Source organism: Pipistrellus hanaki (genome assembly GCF_964339955.1).
Source record: "Pipistrellus hanaki genome assembly, chromosome: 3".
In the NCBI taxonomy this organism is placed as follows: Eukaryota; Metazoa; Chordata; class Mammalia; order Chiroptera; family Vespertilionidae; genus Pipistrellus; species Pipistrellus hanaki.
The window spans coordinates 169925504-169951742 of record NC_140505.1 but is presented as its reverse complement, the minus strand read 5'-3'; the positions used below and the strand labels follow the sequence as shown (position 1 = coordinate 169951742).

At 37.5% G+C, this 26239-nt stretch overlaps 1 protein-coding gene across 1 annotated transcript in view; it reads right to left on the bottom strand.

Annotated features, from left to right (window-relative positions):
• The window catches only part of LOC311619772 (uncharacterized protein), a 101987-nt gene extending 76113 nt beyond the window's left edge, over positions 1-25874 (bottom strand). Inside the window, 18 exon segments of the mRNA XM_084878294.1 lie at positions 3367-3416; positions 3418-3437; positions 3441-3480; positions 3482-3569; positions 4797-4904; positions 5110-5142; positions 5707-6015; positions 6719-7039; positions 8957-9271; positions 9354-9446; positions 9832-10146; positions 10244-10558; positions 12727-13047; positions 13849-14169; positions 19627-19947; positions 22958-23281; positions 24292-24378; positions 25711-25874. Coding sequence (XP_084734420.1) covers positions 3367-3416; positions 3418-3437; positions 3441-3480; positions 3482-3569; positions 4797-4904; positions 5110-5142; positions 5707-6015; positions 6719-7039; positions 8957-9271; positions 9354-9446; positions 9832-10146; positions 10244-10558; positions 12727-13047; positions 13849-14169; positions 19627-19947; positions 22958-23281; positions 24292-24378; positions 25711-25756 — 3427 coding nt within the window. The 5' untranslated portion in view covers positions 25757-25874.
• Between the last annotated feature and the right edge of the window lie 365 nt (positions 25875-26239).

The following is a 26239-nucleotide window of genomic DNA, read 5'->3' as shown; positions in this document are numbered from 1 at the left end:
TGTAGTCTGCTTGGATGGGGCGGAGTCTCGAGGTAGTAAAGACAAACTTTGGTGAGTCCTGCAAGATTGGTTTCAGGCACAAGCACCTCTTTGGTATAGGTGCAGAGGAGCTTTGGATTCCCATCAGTCCCTATGCCGCCATCTTGGTTTCTCTTTTGATTATTATTAACTTTTGGACTTTATCAACTAATACTGTCCCTTTTCTCAGATTATTTCCCCTTAATATTCTGGCACATCCAGTTTAGAGTTTGTCTATCCCTTTGCACTGAACATATAAAGGTGGGTGTTGGCATTATGTAGTACCTAATGGTTGTGTACAAATAGCTTATTGTGGGCTGCTTATTGACTAACAGTTGGCTTTGATTTCACCATTCTCTGATTGTTTTCCTTTCAGTTCTAGTAATTGGACTTCTGCTTTGTTCATGCTTTGTGACAGACAACCTTTGACATAAACCCTTTCCAGTAATTTGTTCCATATGATCTCTTTATGCTTCACTTACTATCTTGATGATCTCTCTGAATTAATGAGGGCTTTAAGATGTGGGGTCCTGCTTTGCAACAATATTTTGAGACAGAAGCAAGACATTGTCTTCATACTGTTTTACCACCAGCCAGAGACTGGGTGTCTTTTCCTTTCCTTCAATAATTACTACTCCAGATTTTATATTTTTGCATTTAATTAACAATAATTTTCCTGATTATGTCTGGAAAGAACTAGAAAAACATGTATCTATACATAATACATCATAAGTCTAAAGATATTAAGAGTGCTCAGATTTATCTAGTGCTTTTAAGTACACTTCCATTCCTACAAGTTATTAAGAGACCATTAGAATAAAGTAAGAGTTTTGAGCACTCTGTCGAAGATCAAATATCTTACCGTATTTTCCGACATATAAGATGGCTTTTGAAATGAAAAAAAAAAAAAAGCCTGCTCAGATTGGCCAGAGTCAGAGAGGCGGTCTATTAAAAAAAGAACTGGTGTTTCCTCGGAAGTGGGGGATAGTCTTATACAGCGAATATAGGCCTAAACCTATGTTTCAACTGTAAAATTAGGGGGTCATCTTATACACCAGAAAATACAGTAATTGGTGTAAGGGTGACATAATCGGCCTTCTCCATTTTCTTTAATAATGTTTCTGTTACTTTTTCTGGCTCATCATTACAATAAACTAGGAATCAGGAGAGGATTTTTATAAATGTGCGTTCGGGCTAAAGGAAATTACTTATATGAAGACCTGTCAAGATTCACTGCTCAGACCTGAACATTAGCTGAAATTATGTTAGTTGCTGTCATGAATAGTTATCTTTAGAACTTTGATGCTTAGACCAACTGAGCAGAATGGAAAATGAATTGGGACATGGCCACAACCCTATGGATATGGGAATGAGTTATACTTTTTAAAGTATTCTATAAGTTGAATGTATTAAAAACTAGATAGGATATGTAGGATGGCATTCTACTTAAATTTACCTATCTATATATATATAAAAGGCTAGTATGCTAAATGTCCAACCATTCGAACATTTGACTTTCAACCGTTCAACTGGTAGATATCAGACGCCGTGACCACCAGGAGGCAGACTCTCAACACTTAGGCATGGAAATATGGAGCAGACTTATAAATCTCAGAGCGAAGTGGAGAGGGGGAAGGACAGAAAAAGATAAAGCAAAGATCTTTTTAAATTTATTTTTCATTGTTTAAAGTATTACAAATAGTAGAATACATGTCTCATTTTTCCCCTATTGACCTTCCCCCTGACTCCTCCACTCCCCGGCACATGCCCTCAACATCCTTAGTGTCTGTGTCCATTGGTTATGTTATACGCATGCATAGAAGTCAACCAAACCAAATATCTTTTATGCAAACTAGAGGCCCAGTGCATGGATTCGTGTACTGGTGGGGTCCCTTGGCCTAGACTGCGGGGATCAGGCTGAAACCAGCAATCCAACATTCCTTAGGGGTCTTGGATTGCTAGAGGGTGCTGGCTAGGCAGAGGGATCCCACCAGTGCACGAATCCATACACCAGTCTTCTAGTGTTAAAGTAAAGGAGCATTCTCCAAGAAATGGGATTTCACCAGAAGCAGAATTCATCGAACCTTTCTCCAACTGTAGATGTGAGAAAGTTAACATAAGTGAGGCATGGGTCCTGAATAAAGAAAAATAAGCAACACATTTGTGAAAAATTACTGAGTAAGGCACAAAAAATCTTGATTTAATGTTTTAAACATTAGACTCGTAGGGGTGTCGAACTCAATCAGAGAAGGGGCCAAAATCTAAAATCCAGCCTAAATCGCGGGCCGAATGGTTTACTGAACAGTCATAAACTGACAATGTCATAAACTGACAGCGGAGTGCAGTGATGACAGCGCGGTGCGGGCCACATTGCAAGGCCTGGCGGGCTGGATTTGGCCCGCGGGCCTTGTGTTTGACATATGTGCCTGAGAGTATTGGAAGGAAAAGCAACTCCTGAAAAGGGGAAGTGGGCAAAAGAAAATTTAGATGTCTTGTCATTCTCAGTAGGTTTCTGGATGCTGTGGTCTTTATAAGACATGAACAAACAAACAGAGGAAAAGAGAAAGATGACATTAAATTATAATAGAGGAGTTGAAATGGGAGCTTGGTAAAGTTAGCAAGGTGTATAGAATGCTAATGCAATGCTGTGATCAAATTTTATTTCACAGGAAGTAAGGAAGATAAATGACAATACAGAAAAATAAATTGATGGGAATAAGCTAAAGCTGAAAAACTCTGTTTACTACTGAGAAGGACAAGAATGATAATAGGGGATGAAACTTACAATACCATTTAAGAAACATGTCTTCCCTAGGAATAAATAACAATAGGTGAGATAAGATAAATAAGTAAATGTGTAATTAGAATCATTAAAGTTTTCTAAATAAAGACAATTAAATATGTAGATTGAAATAATCATAATATTTGGGGAAGGAAATGAGATTCACAGATATTGTTTTTTAAAAAATACATTTTATTGATTTTTTACAGAAAGGAAGGAGAGGGAGAGAGAGTCAGACACATCGATGAGAGAGAAACATTGATCAGCTGCCTCCTTCACACCCACTACTGGGGATGTGCCCACAACTAAGGTACATGCCCTTGACCAGAATCTAAACTGGGACTTTCAGTCCACAAGCCGATGCTCTATCCACTGAGCCAAACCAGTTTTGGCATATTTCTGTTTTAATAAAATAAGGACCAGGTCATAATATTCTGCTTCGTGGTTCTTTGTACCATAATATAGATCTGTTACTCAGATCCCCAGGATTTCAATTTTCATGTTCTCTAAGAATAATTTTCAGTTCAATTCTATCTTCTTCCTTACATGCATCGTAAGTTTCCAACTAGTACATGTTGTTGATTTGTTTCCACTGCTATGCAAAGTAGATTGTCTCAGCCTCAATTGCAGCTACTGGTCAGAAACCCTGGGCTATTAACCCGTAAAGAAACATACACTTAGGAGTGCAGCATGTCCAGATCATCTGCTTTCAGGCCAGAATTCATTTCCCGGTATTGAATTTGGTGGACAAAATTCTGTCTTGAAGAAACTGCAATAGACATCTTAAGTTATATATGAGAAGAAAATAACAAAAGTTTCCCTCTTCTGTGTGCTTTTTCCTAGCAGAGCGAACATACCCAATCTTCATTCATACCCTTGTCTTGTTTCCATCCCATTCTACTACCAAGCTAAAGCTATTGGCATTGTAGAAAAACCTAGTTTCTTCCCCTCAAGGCAGCCAGAACCTTTTCAAATCCATTGGAGCATTCCCTAAAACCTTGCTAACATCTATCTTCCCTTCATTCTCACTGTAAAGTCTTTTTCATCTTTCATCCAAACTATTTAAAAATGCTATCCTTGTCAGTAATGTGATCCTTCAATTCCTCATACATCCTGTTGCCCTGAACTTTCTTTAAAGGCTGATTCACTATTTCACTCTTGTACTTTCTTAAAAGGCTGATTCACTATTTCACTCTGTAATACTATTCTTCTTCTTACCACAGAATACAGAACTTTCTGATTTCCTTCCTTTCCTCCAGCCTTATCAGTAGCTTCTCTCCTTGAGCTCAAGTTTTATTCCCCCTCCCCAAACAACGAACGTGGCATCCTTTAAGCTTCTCTACACTTGTACATAGTTTTACTTTCCCCTATAAATGCCTAGTTATTTGTACTCTTCAAAATTTATCTCAAATGCTTCATAGAAGCCTCCTATTCTTCCCTTTCCCTTCCCGTTAATTATTCTCTTCTCTGTGGCACTTTTCCTTTAAACACTACCCTGCAATTTATTTGTTTACATATATACCTCTTCCATTAGATTTGAAATCCCATGAAGACAAAACAAAACAAAAAACCAAAACCCTTGGTTATCAGTGTAAGTATCATAAGAGCATAGGCACATTGCTTGACAGAACAGCAAAATCGGTAATTAGTATGTAGCTAAAGCAAAGAAATCTTCCGGCCAAAAAATAGGATTCATGTTTACACGGATAACCAAGGGTTTTGTTTTCTTGTTTTAAGCATATTTATTCTAACCTAGCAATTCTATAATGTCGCAGTTAAATATATAGATGAAGTATAGGACTTATCAAAACAACCTAAGCCCTTTTTCTTTTCTGAAATCTTGTTCCCTCTTTTTGAAAAACTGCTTAAGCATCTTGTAGGCTCATCTTTCTGGCCAATTGATTCTTGAACCTAATATTTTTATATGTTTTTTTTTTTAATCCCAAGAATGTTCTTATCCCATAAAACATTGGAAATACTATAATTTAGCTCAGACCTGCAAGTTGTTGTAGCTGTCTTCCCTTCTGAGACCGCAAGAAGAACACGATGAGACCAATCAGCACAATGACTCCAAGGACTCCAAATACAACTGGGAGTGCATTTCCTAAGGGCAAGTAAACATCAGGAGATGAGAATGTCTTAGCCAAAAGAAGTGGGTCCCTAATTACTATCCCTTTCTTAGGTCAGATACAGGATCACTGAAGTAAGTGTCATATCCTCAGAACTTCTAACCTAAGTCTCTTAACAAAAGGAATTCTAAATAATGCAGACAGTTGATCCTATGCTCAGAAACCTCAAGATATAAATACCTTTGGCATTTGATGATTCGTTGATTTCATTGCCTGTAGGAGAAAAAGAGGAGGAGACTCAATTCTAAGAATAATGTATAGAACAAATATTTCTATTTCTGTATATTCAAAAATTATATAACGTTATTAATCAATGTTACCACAATAAATTTAGTCTTAGGAAGAAAAATAGGACCTGATGACTGACTTGGGGAGGTAAGAGATCCAAGGGAGAGGAAGAAATTCAAACAAGAGATTTGGATAGGTGGTGGTACTATTTCTTGGGTTAAGGAATATCAACTTTTATCGAAAACAATTAATTTTTTTATTTTCTATGTGTGCCTTGATTGGCTCTCAATCAAACAAACTATTGCTTCTGACCTAAAAAGATGTTGTTCTCTTCCCTCTGCACAGGAATTCAGATGAGTAAAATGCTTCTCCTTGGTGAAGGCCAATGATTAACAACAAATATTTTCATTTCTTCAGACAGAAACATTAGGATTCTTTCCCCACTAGATCCCTATGATGACACATCCAGTCTTTACACAATGCACTAGATAGCTCACCCCCTCTTAGCTACCAGAGGTTGCAAACTTAATTTTGTATCCTGGCACTCACCTGAACATATCACAGCAGCATCTTCCTTGTGCCCACAGTCACTGTGCCCCCAGGATTTGGCAGGACAATCCCACAAGGAAGACTCATTCCCTTTGCACTTCACTTCACTGAGCCATATGGGTCCAGTCCCCGGACCAAATGCTGCCTCTTTGAGTGCCTTCACAGCTGAGCCACAGCCCAGCTGTCGACACACCACCTGAGCACTGTCAAGGTTCCAGGAGTCATCACACACTGTCCCCCAGGAACCTTCGTGCCAGACCTCCACACGTCCAGAACAGGTAGTGTTTCCTTCTTGAAGTCTTATTTTGCCTGAAAAATCAGAGACACCAAGGCCATTTATGAGAAGATAAAAACTCCTCAAAAGTCACATGGTTAAAGAGATATTTGAAACTCTTTTTAAGATTATTTTAAAACGTTGCCTTTTCAATGCACATTTAAAAAATATATTTAAAAATAAATTTTTTTCATGTCCTTTCAGCAAAATATTTGATATTGGACATGAGAACAGTAGTGTGAGTCACAAAATGTGAAATGAGTAATGTGAACATTGCATAATGCTAAATTTTCTCAACTATAAAAGAACTTGAGAGATTGCCAGGTACATAGAATATTTCTTCCAGTTTAATAAGATGGGAAATACTTTAGGATTGGTCTTTATGTCTGCTTCTCCTTTTATATTAGTACATCAAAATGATATTGAAGGAAACATTGGAAAGGTAAAGTAGACCATTCAATAGTTAAATAGTGAATCACATATTCTATGCTCCTCATTTGTTCACAGAAAAAGCAATTGGACTTTCAGGAAGACCATGGGCATATAAATCTTCTATGAAAAAATGATCTCTGGTCTTGAAAATGTATAGATCAAATGAAATAAAACCAGTTTTACGATCCAGGTACAATAGGTATTAACTGGAGTTTATTCATTCCAACTTAATGGGTTCAGAAGATCATAGTGAAGTCACAGAATGAAATTTTCATATGAGCCAGAATGGAATTTTCAAATACTCACTGGAACAAGTGATCCAGGTCTCCTCTGAGGGGCTTGCCAGTCTCTGCTTCCATGGAGATGATGGGCACGCCCATAATGTTTCAGGCCCTTTCGGACACTGAACATTGTCCACCCACATGTACCTGGACATTGTCTTGGTGTCAGATGCAGGGCTGATGGTCCCTTTGTCTGCACAGCCCAACTGCCTGCATACCACATCCACAGTGATTGGTGACATGTTACTCTTGCCAATGCTGCCCCATGTTCCATTATAAAAAAGTTCCAGACGTCCTGCACAAGTCTCTCTGCCGGTTTCACTGGTCAGTTTCAGAGCCAAGAACTCTGGAGTGAAATACAGAGCGAGTAATTTCACATCTTCTCTGAAAATTCACAAGGCTCCTTCCCTTTACTCTGATGTGAGAATGACTTCAAAAATTAGCCCTACTTGGTTTGGCTCAGTGGATAGAGCATTGGCCTGCAGATCAAAGGGTCCCAGTTGGAGGATGATTAAGGGAACTTACCTTGGTTGCAGGCTCCTCCCTGGCATAGGCCCTGGTTGGGCTCATGCAGGAGGCAACCAATCAATTTGTTTCTCTCACATTGAGTTTTGCTCTGTGTTTCCCTCACACTTCCACTCTCCATGAAAATCAATAGAAAAATATCTTTGGTGGAGGATTAACAACCACAAAATTAAGGACACTATATCAATTAGTTGTAATTTTTTATAACTGTGGGGTGATTTAGTAGATTTTAATAAAATATGGTATTTTTTCAATATCTTCTGCTTTTACAGTCTTGGTTTTTATACTCACGGATCTCTCTAGAATGCCACCAATGATTTTAAGTTAACTTCTAGATCCTAACAAAATCTTCAATTAATTACACTAGAGGCCCAATGCATGAAGATTTGTGCAAGAATGGGCCTTCCTTCCCCTGGCTGCTGGCACTACATTTGCACCAGCTGGAACAACCTTTTTGCTCAGGCCCAGAATGACCTTTCTGCCTTCCCATGCTGCTGAAAGGCCCAGAACTACTGGGGCAGTATGGAATGCCTTTGTCATCACCATGGCTATGATGCAAGTGTCCAGCCCTGTTCCTGGCTCTTTGGCGCCTGCATATGCAAATTAACCCACCATCTTTGTTTTGTTAATTTTAAGGTGACCAGACATCCTGCTTTTGGCAGGACAGTCCGATTTTTAACAATTAGTCTCGAGTCACATTGCTTTTTAAAAAAGTCATGATTTTTGGCAAGAACCTTTAAATCTTTTGGATGCTTTTAAAATGCTGCCAAATGCTGGACAAATTGTTAAAAATAGGGACTGTCCCTCCAAAAGCCAGACAGCTGGTCACATTAGTTAATTTGCATACTCATTCCTGTTGAGTTGGTTGGTGGGTGCTACCAAGGTATGGTCAATTTGCAACTTACTTTTTTATTAGTGTAGATGGTTTTGACTTTCTACCTAGTTACTGTATTTTATCTGTAAGAATTTTATTCCATTCATTTTGTTGCAAATGTTCTTGACAGTTAGATTTTACTGAGATATTCAGATTCTAAACCCAATATTTTGTGTACATTACCTTAAAATGAAATAGTCCCCTTTCTGACACATCACAGTTTTGTTGCACATGTTCTCTACCAAATGTGTGTCATTAAATGCGGTTGATATCTACATCATTCCTGGCATTTAGAATTTTTCACTTCCCTAAGTTACTAATCATAGTACTATTTTTCCCAACATATTACAACAGAATATATTTTTCTATTTCACAATAGTTTCTGAAGCTTGCCCTATATAGAAAATAAGATCAGTGAGTTCTTCTGATAATTTTGCCCCTATGACAAATAAGTCTTATTTGTTATGAAAAATTAATTGGGCATGATAGTTATCTTTTTCTCTGTAGAATGTAGTGCTGATGTATTCTTCTTGTCCCTTAAATCTACTTTTTTATTAATACAGTGATTATCAAGGGGTGCACTGAATCTTTATGCAATATTCAGTTCCATGTATATTTACAAAAGAACTTCTCATTATTAGTTTTGTTGTCATTTTCATGATATGCAAGCTCATTTCTGAAAATTTCTCCTTCTAACTTTATACTACCTTGCACAGAAGGTAGCACTAATTCATCAAACCTATATACTTCTGGGATCCTGACTCTCACAACAGTTTACTCTGTAATTGTTTTTCAGGAAATTCTTTCAGATTAATACCCCCCACTATCCTTTGCCCTACCACAGTAGTTATGTGCAGAACTTACCTGAGCAGATAGCTCCTGCATCCTCCTTATGCCTGCAATTGTGCCGTCCCCAGCCATGTGAAGGACACTGCCAAATACGTGCTTCTTTTCCATTACAGTTTACCTGATCCAGCAAGATGGGCCCTGTTCCTTCCCCAAAATAAGCAGAAGTAGTGGCATTAATGGCAACTCCACAGCCCAGCTGTCTGCACACCACATGGGCATCCTTCAAGTCCCAGTTGTCATCACAGATGGTGCCCCAGGAGCCCTCATGATAGACCTCTACTCTCCCAGCACAGCGACCACCTCCGTTTACCAGGCGAAGTTGACCACTCTCTGGAAAGAGAAAGTACAATATCACTAAAAATGCATTCTTAAGGATTGAGAAAGTTTTTATAGATTGATCACTGATTCTCACCTATGCAAGCAACAGTTGTTTCTTCTGAAATGGGAGAGCTTGTGGGGATCAAAGATGTTGAATTGCAGGGTAATAGTGTCTGACTCTGGTTTCCTGCAAATACCAGGAATTTTGAATTAGAATTAGGCCAATTCATAAGGTAGAGTAAGGAAGGGCTGCCTATTTAATGAAGTATTTGATAGATGAGAACAAACAGAGCTGTAGAAAGTAAGAAATGGGATAGGTCAACCAGGAAAGGAATTTATCTGGTGCGTTAAAAAGCACAAGATAACTTAATGACAAGACAATTAGGTCAATGAAAATTAAGTTTACACTTTCTCCAAAAAGGTAAATGAGGTTAATATTCCAGTACATTTCTACTGACCCCTCACGATAGAACTTTCCCTTTTATGTTTGTTTGTCATCCGCATAGATACACCGCCCTTAGGGCCCAGCACCATGGGAGAGGCTCATCACTGGCTGCCCTCGATCCTCTTACCTGAGCAGATTACAGAGGCCACTTGCTCTGCAGAACATAGTGATGCACCCAGAGCAGTTACAGGACAATCTCCCATGTGTTGCTCAGTTCCAGTGCAGTGAAACATGTGCCTCCAGACCTGACCGTTTCCTTTCCCAAAATGTGCTCTTTCTGGGGTAGAAAGGGCAATTCCACACTTAAGCTGCTGGCACAAAACGTGGGCATCTTCCATGTCCCAATGAGAGTTGCAGAGGGATCCCCAGGTCCCTAGAACATTGAGTTCCACTCTTCCTTCACATGGCGACTTGCCATTCACCAGCCGCATTTCTGTGTATCCTGGAAAATAACAGGGCTTTAGAAAGATGTCTGTGATTACCTAACCCTACTGTCTTCCAAGCAAGGGAACAAACTGAACATGTTCTCAGAGTCTTACTTGAGCAGACTACTCCAATGTCTCTACTGTGACTGCAAGTCCCATCTGGGCGGGGTGCTACTGGGCAGAGTGAAAGATGGGACTCATGCCCCTCACACTGGAATTCTTCAGCCCAAATCTGTCCATTTCCTTCTCCAAAGTAAGCTCCTCCCAGGATAGAAACAACGGTGCCACATTGCAACTCCCTGCACAGCACATTGGCAGATTCCAGAGAGAAGTCAGAGTCACAAACAGTGCCCCATTTGTCACCATATTTAACTTCAACACGACCAGAGCAGGGAATGTCTCCTCCAACCAGTCTGGGTTCCCTGTGGGCTGAAATATAATATTTCAGTGAGAAAGAATATAATTCCAAGATTGGTTTTCTTATTTTGGAAGTAAGGACGGGAGTGAAATTGAGAAAGAAAATTCATGGTGTTTAGTGATTATTCCACACTTGTTCCTCTTGGCTTCTTTGCCTAGAATTGGGCATAGCAAATTCTAGACCTCTCCATTCTTCATTAGACCAATTCATTTGAGAGAACTCTGAAAATTTTCGTCATGAAGCCAACCTTTCTGTATTTTCCTTACATTGTTCATAATATTGGAGACCACTTATAATGTATAGTCACTCTATCTCTTCACCCTGTACTCAATCCTCCAGGTACTGTCAAATGGGGACTGCCCCAAACTTTTCAAATGGTTTTGGAAAGTTTTTCAATATGCATCCTGTTTTGAAAATGAACATCAGACCCCCTTTTCCCTTTGTTATATTGCACTTGATACACAAGATACTTCTTTCTCCTCCTTCCTGCATGAAAGAATCTTTCATGAATTCCTTGACTGAAGGACCTAGCCTCAACTGTCCCATCTTATCAACAGACATCTTCTCTTAACTGCCCATAAATGCTTTCATTTATACTTTTCTCTTTAAATTTATATTCATAAATATACCTACTAGGACATCTGCAACTTTGTATGTTCAAAATTGGTGGAGTTATCTATTGGCAACCCCATTGTGTTCTTTTCCCAAATAATATCTAGAATGACCTGAAATTGAACCACTTCTTTATCCACCATAAATGCAATAATAATGATAGTTGTGAATACTAAGTGAGTGCCTATTATATATGGTACATGCTAAGTATTGTAACAAACATTATTTCATCTTTATAATTGTCTTAGGGGAAATTAATATCATTCTAATTTGACAGATAAGAAAAATGAAACATAGAGAGTTGTAGTAATTTGCTAAGTTCATACAGCGAGTTAGTGAAGACTGGGATTTGAAGTTATGCAGTATATTCCAAAGCCTAGAATCTTGACCCTCATGCTACACTGCATATGTGGAAAGTCACCAATCTCTGTCAGTTTTCTGGCATATTTTTTCCGCATAATTTTTGTTATTGCTTTAATTAACTTGTATTAAAGTTAATATATATCAGATAGTCCTTTGCAATAGTTTCCTAAGTCCTCTTTCTGAAAATTCTATGATACAATCACAAATATATTAATTACATTGTGAAATATATTATTTTCACTCTTTTGTCTTTAAGGTAATTCAATATTTCTTTACTATTCATACAATAATTTATCATTTCTACAAATATTATTAAGCACCTGCGATGTTTTCAGGCATTTGGGTGGTTTTAAAATCACAGATTTCAGACCACCAGTGAAGACAGATAATACTAACATTACTACTAATCATCATAACCATTTATCCATTAGTTGATGTGTAATTCCTGTGCAGTGGGTGTTTGGTTACCACCATTTTTCTTTTGAGGAAATTGCAGCAAAGGGAGCTATGCTAGACTCCCCAACATCACCCATCTATTAAAATTAAGGAGCAATGATAAACACTAATAAGTTAGCATACTTTAAAATACCGTATGATGTTACCTTGAAAACTTTAATATCAATTACTCTATCAATCATATCTGATGCCCCACCCTAAAGATGCTTGGGCATAGCATGGTATTTCAAGCATTTGTTCATCTGCATCAAGTTTTCTCTCTACTTAAAACATATATTTCCTACCTCAAATCAAACTCCTAAAAAAACTGATTGAAAGTGTTATCTGAGCAGCTCTGGCTGGTGTGGTCAGTAGTTAGAACACATGTGTCAAACACAAGGCCTGCGGGCCAAATCCAGCCCGCCAGGCCTTGCAATGTGGCCAGCACCGCGCTGTCATCACTGCACTCCGCTGTCAGTTTACGACATTGTCAGTTTATGACTGTTCAGTAAACCATTCGGCCCGCGATTTAGGTTGGAATTTAGATTTTGGACCCTTCTCTGATTGAGTTCGACACCCCTAGGTTAGAACATTGGCCTGTAAACCAAAGGGTCATGGGTTTGCTTCCCGGCCCCAGTCAGGACACTTGCAGGAGGCAACCAATCAATGTGACTCACATCAATGTTTCTTTATCCTCCTCCCTCCCTTCCACACTCTCTCAATGAAAAAATGTCCTCAGGGTGAGGATTAAAAAGAAAAAAAGTCTTACCTGAGCAGGTAACTTTGGCTTCTTCATAGTGATCACAGTTGAGTCCACCCCACTGCCAATTCTTGCAGTCCCAAATAGAAGTTTCATTTCCTATACAGCGCATTAAAAACAGCCACATGTTTGTTGGCTTAATTTTTGAATAACTTTGATAGGATAGTTTGAGTGCAGATCCACATCCCAGTTGTCTGCAAACCACATTAGCTTCTTTCATCCCCCAGTTTCTGTCACACACTTTCCCTACTAGTTTCTGAATTTCCACCTCCACTGTCCCAGCACAGCGGCTGCCTCCTCCCGTGAGTCTCAGTTGCAGATCTGATCCATCTGCAAAAGAAACATAAATTTAAGTTATAAGTACATGTGCAAGTTACTCCCAAAGGACTTTTTAAAAATCTTGCTTCTTTCCAAATACTGAGGCACTCAAAATTAAGGCTTACCATCTTAGGGCTTTTCTCACAGCCAGCATGTATCATAAATTTGGTTAGAAACAGGTTGATAATTTTAAAGGTTAATAAAAACTGTCAATGGCAGAAAAATATGAACAAGACAGATACTTTAAAAATATTTAAAATTTCTAATATTTTCTGTCCCAGAACACCAGGTAGAATTAGAACTCAATAGCAATCAGAATAATTACTTTAGAAAATTGCACCAGACAGCCCTTCAAACTAGTCAACAAAAGAAAATATTAAAAATTTATCACAACTGTAAAAGAATTACCAACAAAGAAATTATTAGATATTTCTATCTCTGAAACTTATTCTTTTTTAAAAAAAAATATTTTCTTTCTTTTCTTCCTTCCTTCCTTCCTTCCTTCCTTCCTTCCTTCCTTCCTTCCTTCCTTCCTTCCTTCCTTCCTTTCTTTCTTTCTTTCTTTTTATCTTTCTTTCTTTCTTTCTTTCTTTTGTACAGAGAGGAAGGGAGAGGGATAGAGAGCTAGAAACATTGACCTGCTCCCTCCTGTACACCGCCCACCGGGCCTTCACTGGAATCGAACCTGGGACACTTTAGTCTGCAGACCGACACTCTATGAGCTGAGCTAAACTGGTTTTGGCTCTCAAACTTATTCTTACTCCTAAAGAATACAGGTCCTTCCTTCTCTGTTTTTGTTTCGTCTTAACTTACCAGAACATATGACACCAGCATCTTCATTATGATTGCAGTAATGCTTTCCCCATTCATGGTGTCTGCACTGCCAAATAGCAGATTCATGTCCTTGGCAGGCAACATTGTCAAGCCAAATGTGTCCAGTTCCATCACTGGCATTAACTCGACCAGTGCCAGTGATGGCAGTTGGGCATTCAAGCTGCTTACATGCCACAGCGGCATCATCACTATCCCAGCTATCATCACACACAGTCCCCCATTCTCCTTGGAATTTCACTTCTAATCTTCCTGAACATTTAGAGACTCCATCAACCACTCTCAGGCCCAAATCTGCTCCATCTGTAAGAAGGACACAAAACAAGTCAGTAATAAAGAAGGAGTAACAGACTTCCGATGGAGTAAGTAAACTCAGTGCTCACTTCCACATGAAAATTACAACTAAATTAGAGAACAACCATCATTGAGAAATACCTGAAGACTAGCTGAACAGAAGTCCTATACCTAAGGATATAAAGAAGAAGCCCAGGAAGACTGGTAAGAGTGGAAACGTGGGATGGGGAGGTAACACATTCACAGTATGGCAAGTAAGAATCCAGTGGGTATTTTGGCTGCAGAGGTACGCTGAGGAACAAAGGGTCCCAGCCCCACTCTGTGCTCCCCATCCATGCTGGGAAGAAGAGTCCCCCTAACATTTGGCTGTGAAAACCAGTGGTCATTGTGTCTAAGAAAGATAATGAGCTGCTAGAGAAAGAGTCACTGCAGGTCAGATAGGGCCAGTGCACAGACTCACTTGTTCACAATCTCAGTCACACACAATCTCACTCACTCCAAGCTCCAGGACAGGGGATGCATCTCGGAAAGTTCCAGGGACCTCTGCAGAGAAACTAAGTCAACTACATTTAGGGTGAGAGCTGGAGTGACAGGGTTTGGGGCAACTCTGTCTGGGAATGGACATTCCTTTATTGAACTCAATTCCTACCCTGCCAGCCAGATGTAGGTGGGCACCAAATCAGTGCTCTCCATTAATCTGGCTAACACCATTCTGCACACTAGTGGTTCCTTGAGACCCTGCCCCACTCAACTCACTCCTCTGGTTTGAGCCTCTTTTAGTGGCTCCTCCATACAAGTGGCCTGCCTTGGCTCCCACTGCAGACTTTCCCTCAGTTTCTAAATTCCCAAACAAGCAGCTGCTTGCTTCATTTTTCTAAGTGGCCCCAAGCCCCACACAAGTGGTGACTCGTCTCAACTTGCATTGTAAGTCCCGTCAGGTAGCCCAAGACTGGCATAAGTGGTAGCCAGTCAGGGCCTATAATGTAGCCGCAACTAAGGGGACACAGGCTTGGCACAAGTGATAGCTGGTTTCAGTTTGCAGCTTAGTTTCTTCTAAGAACCTCTGAGCCCAACACAAGTGGTAACCAAGGAAGAGATCACTTGGTAGGTTCTACCAAGAGTTCCCAAGGGAGACACAGGTGGAAGATGACCTTGGCATACATATGACTCTCAACCAAAAGGTTCTAGGAGTAACATACTCACTGTTTTTACAATAAAAAAACAAAAAGGGTGACACTCAAAAACACACACTCATTAAAGGAATAAAAAATAATGACAAAAACAAAAACATGGAGGGGTGAACAAAAATGGTAGTGAGTTTAGAATATGTTTGAATTTAAGTAACCATTAACTAATAACAGACTGATATAAACATTTCTTTATATATGTGAAGCAAATGACAAATCAAAACCTCCAAATCTATGAGAAATGTACAAAAAAATAAAGAGAAAGGAATCCAAACATAACACTACAGAAAGTCATCAACATAAAAGAGAGGCGAACAAGAGAACAAGAAACAGAACTATAAAAACAATCAGAAAATCATTAATATAATGTCAATAATTACATACTTATATATAATTATTTTAAGTGTGTATAGTCTAAAAGACATGGGGTGGATAAGGGAATAGGAAAACAAAACTCATATATGTGATGTCTACAAGAGACCAACTTTAGATTGAAAGACAGACACATACACTGAAAGTAAAGGGATGGAAAAAGATATTTCATGCAAATGGAAATGAATAAAAACAAAACAAAACACTGGGATAGCAATACTTATATCAAAGTATTGACTTTGATATAAGTCAATACTTTGATATAAGACTTTAAAACAAAGGCTATGGCAACAAACGAAGGGCAATTCAAAATGGTAATGGAATCAATCCAACAAGAGGATAATATCTCTTGTAAGTATCTCTGCACCCAATGTAGGAGCACCTAAATATGCAAAGCAAATATTGGCAGACCTAAAGGGAGGGATCTACACTAATACAATATTAGTAGAGGGTTTAACACCACTCTGACATCAATAGATAGATCTTCCAGACAGAAAATCAACAAGAAAACAAAAGCCTTATATGACACATTAAAAAAGATGGACTTAGTTGATACTTTTAGTACATTTCCTCCCAAAGCAGCAGTATATATATTCTCTTCAAGTGCACATGGAACATTATTCAGAATAGATAATGTTAGGTTACAAAACAAGTCTCAATAAATTTAAGAATATTGAAGTCATATCAAGCATCTTCTCCAACCACAAGGGTATTAAACTAGAAATCAATTACAAGAAGAAAACTGAAAGCACATACAAACATGAGAATCTAATAAAAAGCATCCTAATTGAAAAGATGCTCAAATCATTAATCCTTCTGGATATGTAAATCAAAGCCACGATGAGATATCACCTCATACCTGTCAGAATAGCTAATACACAAACCAATGTTGGAGAGGATGTAGGGAGAAGGGAACCCTGGTGCATAGTTGGTGGGATTGTACAACCACTAAAAATTAACTACCATATGACACAGCAATTTCACTTCTGGCTACTTACCAAAAAAACACAGAACATTAATTTGAAAAGATACATGCACCCCTATGTTCACTGCAATATTATTTTCAGGAGTCAAGGTGTGGAAGAAACTTTGGTATCCATCGATTAGATGACTACATAAGGAAGATGTTGTACATATGTACAGTGGAATATTATTCAGCAATAAAAAAGAATGAAATCTTACCATTTGCAACAACATGGGTGGTCTTAAAGATATGTTTAAATTAAATAAATCAGACATAGAAAGACAAATACCATATTATTTCACTTATATGTGGTATCTAAACAAACAAACAAACAAAACAGAAACAAGCTCATAGATATAGAGAACAAATTGATAATTGTCAGGATGAGTTTGGGGGATAGTTGAAAAAGCTAAAAAGGATTAAGAAGTACACATTGGAAGTTATAAAAACATTCACAGGAATATATAATACCAGATAAGAAATAAAGTCAATAATATTGTAATAACTATGTAGGGTGGCAGGTGGGTACCAGACTGATTACGTTGATTACTACATATGTTGTTTAAATGTCTAACCACTACAATGTACATGTGAAACTAACATAATACTGTTTGTATGTAATTGAAAAATAAATTTAAAAAGAAACAAAATATTAAGGGGACTGTAAATAGCTGTATCTGAAATGAGTTCAGGAAAAGGAAGATATAAATAGAGACAAAGAAAACAATGATATACTTTGATTAAACATTCCTAAAGATGACCTGAAACTAATACAAAATAATATTGAATATAAATTGTATTTTAAAAATAAATAAAACAACACATGAATGCACATAAAGTAAGTGTTAAGAAAAACAAAACAAAAATTATTGAAGACAGATGGAGTAGATTGGGTAAGAAGACAGGACTTTTGAGTATAGAGAGCATGCACTCTAACTCCATAACAGGAGTTCCAGGAGCTAAATTTTACCTAGTGATATGCTTTTTGACCACCATAGTTTTTGTGGAAAGTGTTTGGTTGTTGTTGTTGTTGTTGTTTTAAATAAATATGCATTTGCAGGTGTTTACATCAGTGGTTCCCAACATGGGGCACACATCCTTCAAGGGGGCAATTTGAAAATGAGTTAATAACAGTGAGTTTTTTGTATTTCTTATGGATCTAGGGGCCTCATATACAGTATATAAATTTATATTGTGACATATTTATGCATTTCAGTTCTCTGTTATATGTTTTGAAACTTTGTTTACTATTTTTTCAGATCACTTCATATTATTATTATATTTTTAACAATTTCTTCCTTAGTACTTCAACTGTCCTTTCCTTCCTTTGCTTTTCTCCTTCATGAATGCCATGTTATTTGGAAGCTTGTTTAGACCAAGTTAATGTCCCTTTAGGATTCCTCCATGTGAATAGGAGTTCACTTTTTGAATAATAAGAATTGTGTAAAATGGGGTGGAGGGGTGGGGTGAGGCATCAGGATTTTAGAGATGCTTAGGTGGGGCATGGCCAAAAGAGGTTGGGAACCACTGGTTTAGATGGTACCCACACATTCTAGTGTGCCTCAACACTCAACACTCAACACTCAACACTCAACACTCACTTTTGCCTCTGGTTACATTACCTGTTCACACTACCTAGTTAATATCTGCCTGGCCCTTTTTTGCGACCAGTTTCTTAGTTTAAAAGTAAAGCAAAGCAAAGAGAAAAGGAACTTAACCTTTATTGTTTTCACCTTCTCCCAAACAATATTCCTCAAAGAACAGAACTTGATACTGAGTAATATTCTATAATAAATACGTTGAGTTTTTTTCCTCTGGAAGTTTTAGTTTTTGTGGCCACAACACTGTTTCCTATGACTCCTCAGCATGTATAAAACATTGAGGGGAAAATGTGCTGATTGGGGACATTTTGATAGGTAAAAGAAAATGGGAGGTAAAGATAGTGTTTGTTCCCACCCATCCCCCATTCTCTTTCATTTTCTTCAACTAACAAAATTCATAGTTTATGTAGAAATCCCATTCTCTGTGGTTCAGACTATAGAAGGTTTGCTGTTCAACAGGGAAAAAAAAAGCCAATTCAAGAAATAAGAAGTGTTAGAACTCTGATTGCGTTGCTTAAGTGCTTCAATTCAGTCATATACTTTCTTAAATTTCCAGTTTTCTGAGTCCCTGTTTTCTTCCTTAAAAATACGTTTGAAATGAATTTCCTTCATCCCCTACCCCCTCACCCCTAAATAACTCGTAAATACAGAGATATTTTTACTCTAACTATATTTTCCTAAATGTGCCTGGGGGTTCATGGCATAGAAGACCTTCTTCACACTAAGGACTCAAGTGTAAAGGGGAGAATGTCATCCCTGCATATAAAAATCCATTGCTCCCTCCCCTGATCAAGTATAGAACATGGAAGTCTGTAGACAGACGCAGTACCTGCTCATCCTATACATACCTGAGTAATAGCATAAATGAGATTTTAATAGGATATCAACCGTTTTGTTTAATCACTTGATTTTGTAAATTTAAAATAATAGTTTGGGAAGGAGTAGGTTAGTGTATCTAAAGGGGAGACATTTGTAGTTAGAGAACATTAAGAAGGATTGGTGGGGGGTTGATTTTAAACTCATATAGAAAGCAAAACTTTCTAGTTAAGCCATTTCTTCTTTTTCTTTCTTGCTTTTGTTTGTTTGTTTGAACTATTGCTTAAACAACCCCTTAAATGCTCATTACTTGAATCTCAATTTCACTATTTATCCTCCCTCCTAATCTATCTTAATTTCAGTTACCGTAAAAACTCCACAAGTATTAGAACAGGAATCTGAAATTAGGTAAAAATGAAGCGATATGCACTAAGAGTTCAGATTCTAAGATTCTTACCCATGCCACCCTTCCCCCTCTTTTTTCTGTCCTCTCTTGAGAACAGAACAAACCCAGATTAGTCCTTACCTAAGCAAATCACTCCAGCATCTTCAGCATGATCACAATTATGCTTTCCCCATCCTTGGTGCTTGCAGTGCCAGAGAGCTGACTCATTTCCATGGCACATAAGATCATCAAACCAGATTGGCCCAGAACCTTCTCCAAAATTAGCTGAACCAGAGAAACTGACAGCACTTCCACATTGAAGTTGTTTACAAACCACAGAAGCCTGATCTATGTTGAAGTTGTCATCACACACTGTTCCCCACTGTCCTTGGAATTTGACCTCTATTCTTCCTGCACACCTGTGTCCTCCATTCACCAGCCGCAACTCCAAATCAGACCCGTCTAGAATGGAGAAAAGATCAGAGTTCAAAGTGATATTCATTCAGAAGTAATTTTAGGAAATTAGGTTCTTCAGGACACTTAGGATTTCATGCTTTCTTAAAATAGTGCCTTGTTTTGAACACTGCTCATCTTCATGTATTAGAATATTTAATCTTTTAAGACAAACTAAAAATGAGGATTTTATCTGTATCTACTTACCAAGAAAAATGTTTTACAGATTAAATTTATTTTCTGTTTTATTTTGTTTCCTTCTTTTACTAGAACAGAGTAAATATTCTTTTATGTAGAAATAGATAAAATTGAGACTCAAAGTATTTATTTTTCAAAAAACTAGAAAAAAATAAAATTGGTCTTACAGCAAAATAGTTAAAATGACTAACTGGTAATTTGTTGAACATTCATAATCTTTATTTTAATAATTATTTATTATAAACAATTCAGAGCATGAATAATGAATGCTTTAGTTGAATTTGAAATTAGAAAACAGGAGAAAATGAAATGCATAATCATTTTCAAGAACACACTGTTGTATGCCAAATTATTAAACATTAGAGGCCCAGTGCAGGAAATTCATGCACAACAAGGGTCTCTAGTGGCTGCCAGCTGCTGGTTGGGGCCTCCCTTCCCGAGGTTGGCCAGCTGGCTCTGCCCCCTTGTTGAAAACCCAGACAAGAGGACAATTTGCATATTAGACTGTTATTATATAGGATTGAGGGGGAAATCAATTAAAACAATTCATTTCTTACCAATTTCCTGTTTAAACCAAAAGTGGGTGTTTTTTTGTTTGTTTGTTTTCATCCCTAAAGCTTCTGATACCACTTTTAGGGGGGAAAACTGTTCTTTTATTAAGAAAATGTTCTCTATTAAGAAAAATCTCCTTTCCATTAGATTTTCTATGAGGACAAAATACCTAAGAAAAGGAAATTTGAGATGAGATTTTGGGAAACATGAAAGACAAAATCTATGTTTTTGAATAAAATGTTTAGGAACTACTTTTGAAAAAAGCAATTCAATTTTAAAAGCTCTAAACTCCAGGCAAAGACCTAAACATATCAAGATTTTTAAATTATGAACAATCAATAATAATAACTCACAATCAAAATATGCATATGAGGTTCCAAGTGTATCAGCTATGCTCTCTTCTTTAGTCTTCACAACTTTAATCATCATGTGCTATTACCACCATCCCTACTTTACAGATAAGCAAACTAAGGTTAAATAATTGGCACAGAATCAAACACCTAGGATGTGGGAGGGAAAAAGCAGTGTGGCACCAGAGTCCATTCTCCTTACTGTTATGCTATATTTACCCTGTGCATGTGATAATAATAAAAATCTCCCAAAAGGCAGAGACCCTGAGGATAGAGCATTAATCAGGGTGGAAAAGCACAAAAATGCAGATTCTGAAACTAGTAAATTGAGTGGTTATGCATTCCTATTGGAGCATTAGATGTGTAAAATTGTAAAAAGAAGTTGAAATAATTCCATCCTGAGGCATAAAAAAAGAAAAAGAAAAAGAAAACAAGAGTTAAAAGTACTACCTGCTGTTTCTTAGCTTAAAAAAGTCAACTTTAGAGACAGCAATAATTATGATGAGAGTTTGGCAAGATTTATTATGACTTTTAACTTTGTTGTAGATGTTTGATGTACATGGTACTATTGGTTTTCACTGAATATGATTAACAAGAAAGACAAGGAGGAAGAGGAAGAGGAGAGGAGGGAAGAGGAAGTGATGGAAGAGGAATGGGTAATGGGAAGAGGGAGAAAGAAAAGGGGACTCAGCTAACAAGGTAATGAGAAGCATTGAGCAATGAAGAACTAATTTAATTATTTTAATTTTCAAAAATATTTTTATTGATATGAGAGAGAGAGAGAGGAAGGGAGAGGGAATAGAGAGATAGAAATATCAATGAACTGCCTCCTGAATCGCCCTACTGGGTATCAAATCCAGCACGTGCCCTGACTGGAAATCGTACCAGTGATCTCTTCGTTCATGGGTTGACCCTCAACCACTGGAGCCACACTGGCTGGGTGCTAACTTTTGGTTTTTATCACCTATTACAAACGATACTGTATCAATAATTTTTTTAAGTATTCTACCATTGAGTCCCCAGAAACTGAAGTTCAGAAAGATTTAATGACTTGCTCAAAATAGTAGTATTAATGAGGGCTGAGGTGGAATTTAGTCCAGCTTTTTTCTACATACTAGCCTGCCTGTGTTGCTCCCATTACCCCACATTGCCTGGGTGAAGGGAAATTTTTTCTTTCTAAAATCAGTCCTATGGAGGAGATGGTCTCTAAGAAAGAGGCTGGGAGCTGTGAGGGCTGCATAAAGTGAGCAAGGAGGGATGTAAAGCCCAGGAATGTGACACTGGGTCATAAACTTGACCTTAGGACTTGTCAGCAGGAAGGTCTGACATGTGATTTTCTGAGTTATTATAAGGTCAACTGAGAAAAAACTTCTTACATGTTTTATAAATGAAGACCATCACATAAATTAAATGAATAACACTATATACTGGGGGAAACAGTTATACTTTGTGATAAATTCTTCCTCTACAAAGAAAGATTAGCGCTAAGAATATTTATTGATTGATTCAGAAAGTTGATTACCAGTTAGTGGATAAAAAGGTAATAATTTCTGGGTCAATGTATGAAAGCATCATGCCAATGAGAAAGGAGACAAGAAATTACCTTAGATATAATTTTTTAAATGTAAAAATCAAAGGTTATAGTAGGGATATGAATATAAACTTGAAGCCAATCACTTCCTCATTGATAGAAGTATTCAGAATCTCTTTTGATTCATTTTTTACTATAGCCATTGCCAAGTGTTTGTTTTTTATTTTTTTGTCTTTTAGCAATGGATTCTGTAATTTTATACTGAATTCAATTTGATTGCTTACAAAAACGAGCTTCTTTTTGTTTTTAAACCACCTACCTATCTCACCCTTCTTTCTCCCCACCACAAAGCATTTCATGTCCTGAGTTTGCCTTATGCAGGTCTTACCTGAGCAGGTTACTCCAGCATCCTGTTGGTGGGTGCAGTTACTATGTTTTCCCCATCCATCATGTTTGCAGTTCCAGATAGCTGATTCATTCCCTCGACAAGAAACATGATCCATCCAAATGCGTCCAGAGCCCCCACTGGAATTAGTCCACCCAGTGGTTTTGATGAAAGTTGGACATCCTAACTGATTACAAATCACAGAGACCTCATCCATGTCCCAGCCATTGTTACACACGGTTCCCCACTCCTCCTGGACTTTCACCTCCACTCTCCCAGAGCACTTGTTTTCACCTCCAGCCAGTCTCAGCTCCTTATCTGCTCCTCCTGCAACAATGGACAAAGGCAGCTATTGGTCAAGATCCAAAGAGGAAGTCAAAATTATTATGCTGTAGATTACCTGTTTATTTTCCAAATCCAGGTCTGAGGAACATTCCTGGACCTATCTATCCATGGTACAATAGGAAAATGCAGTTTCATAGGAATTCAAATACAAATATTGGTACCACAGGCTTCAAATGGAACAATGGCAAAACTCAGTAAAGCTAACTAACACAATATGATGTAATATCTTTCTTTTATGGGTGATATTCTTTATAATGTCAATTTATATAATCTTCATGGAGAATATACTGTTCAAGTAAGATAGTGCAAAATTTTAAAGGGATGAGCTACACAAGTTTCTCCAACATCCCAAGATCAAGAGAAAGAAGGCTGATGGAGAGGATGAAAAGACCGGTTATAAGGAATTTTACACCTATTTCATATATATGTAAAATACTATACAATTAAAAAATATTGGTTGAAATCTGACAGAAATGTATTTATTTAAATGGAAGTTGAGATGGAGATAATTTTCCATTATCTTCTATTATAAAATTAGTACCCTCTCCCTTACATTCCTTCCAAGTGTTGCAGCTACCTCCTCCTGATTATTTTAGCTAACACAGAAACCCGTGGTGTATACATTTTGCCTCCATCAATACAGTTTTAAATAAGTGTTAGCATTTGAATTTATTTAAGTGTTACAACATGTTTTTATTCCAATAAACATGAGGTGTGCCCTCCGTATTGTTCCCTATTTTTTAGCTAGACATTATTTCAAATCTTTAAGTAAAATGTATTGTTTTCTCTTTGAGAGTTTATTTTATTTTCTTAAATGGTGGAACTGTTTTGTAATTTTTTTATTTTTTTGTTAGGTTCTTATTTTGTGCATTTAATAGCTGATCCTTTGAAATCATAAGGTCATCAGGGAATTTTTTGCTTTTCAATTATTATTTTTTGTTGTTGTTGTTAGAGTGGGCTAAGGGGGCAAGTAGGTTTGACAAAGTACTCACCAAGAGAACCAGTGATCAAACAGGAACTAAGAACTGAAACCACAGCAATAGTGAAGGGAGTCAAGTGGACAAAACATCTTCTAAAGTCTGAGAAAAAAAGAAAAAGGGCACAAGTATAGTCTTCCCTCAGAGAGACTTTGGACAAGGCAGATGGCTTCAGAGGTTTGAGGTTAACAAAGATGGTCACACAGAGACAAAAAACCATTCATTCTAAATGGCAAGACAGGCAGGAGAAAAAAAATCATACCCAGGATCCTATATCTCAGTGAAATTGCTTAGAAAATGTTCATGTTTATAGGCAACCTGGGGGGAAATTGGGTGTGGAAACATAGCAAGAGCAGCCTTAAAACCTGGAAAACTGAAGAGGCTTTAATGAAATTTAGAAGTGGGCAATGCTCCCTGAAGGCACAGAGCACTATTCAACTAATGTTTCCCTCTCCAAGCCTACCTGACCCACATTGTTAGACGGTAAGTTCCATGAGGACATAGGCTATTTCTATCAGGTTCACCATATTGTCACTGGTACCCGGCACGGTGCCTGCTAAATAGTAGGCGAACAATACATGGATGGAATAAAGTAACAATGTTGTTATCAGAAAAACCAAAATCCTGGGTCTTATCTCCAGATGTAGCATAAAATGCTCTTTAAAGCTGCCAGCACTTTGATTTCTTCTTTCTACATTAACCTAAACTAATTTAAACGTAAAAATTCTGTCCTAACCACACTGGAGCATTTAATGGTACGTCACTGCACTTTGCAAGCAGGATTTGCGCTTTCATGTGACCCGTTAGGCTTCAATTAAAAAACTAATGAAATAAAAATTCAAAGTGAGTTTAACACATCCATTTAAATCAAGAACTAGATTTCAATATTAAGGGTGCTAGTCTAAATTTCTTCAAAGTAATCAACTTCCAATCCATTCCTACATGTTCTATCTTCTGTAACAATTATCTTCATACTTGATGCAGTTCAATTAATTTCAGTTCTTTACTTAATTTCTCCTCAGCAATTTTTCAAAACTGATGGCAAATGGAATCCTATTGCATGTCTTAAATTTAGGATCCGCCCTAAGTGGTTTGGCTCAGTGGATGGAGCATTGGGTTCAATTCTGGTCAAGGGCATGTACCTAGATTGCGGTCACATCCCCAGTAGGGTGTGTGCAGGAGCAGCTGATGGATGTTTCTCTCTCATTGATGTTTATAACTTTCTATCCCCCCCTTCCTCTCTGTAAAATAATCAATAAAATATGTTAAAAATAATAAGTTTAGGATCTGTGGAAAACTAAGGGTGCCTTATGAGCTTGTGCCCTTTTTCCAATTCCTTATACCAATCACTATTAAATCAGAACAATTGAATATTAGAATAATGTTATATTCCATGAAAGAAAGAAAAAAGTAGAATAAATAAGAAGCTTTTACCAGGAGTTGCAGAGCTTTCAAGTGACACCATTCTGAGTTTGTCCATTCCAGCCTTATGAATTCTAAATCTTCTTGTATTATTCCCTAGAAACGTTCTCCTAAAGAGGAAGACCACTAAGAATTCTAAAATTCATCGGGCTTCCACAAAAAACACAGAGGGCTGCATAATGGAGGTGGAGTCAGCTCAAAAAGGGAAATCATTAAAAGCGTGAGGGGTGGAGCCAACCATTAAAAGCTGTTAACAGGAAAGAAGAAGTTAAAGGGGGCAGGGGAGGAAGGGAGGGTACATCTCTATTACTTTTATCAATAAAGATACATTTTAAAAAGTAAAAAATAAAACATAATGCGCATTACCTCCCCCCCAAAAAACAAAAGAACAAGAAAAAAGTCCTTTTATACTCATGTTTTCTTTAATATGGGGCATAAAACAACCAAAGGAAATTGAGAAAGGTTCACTATACATCTATAAAAATTGAAGGGAAAATATTACCTCATATATTGTTGTTGAATCAAATATTTCAAATTTCTG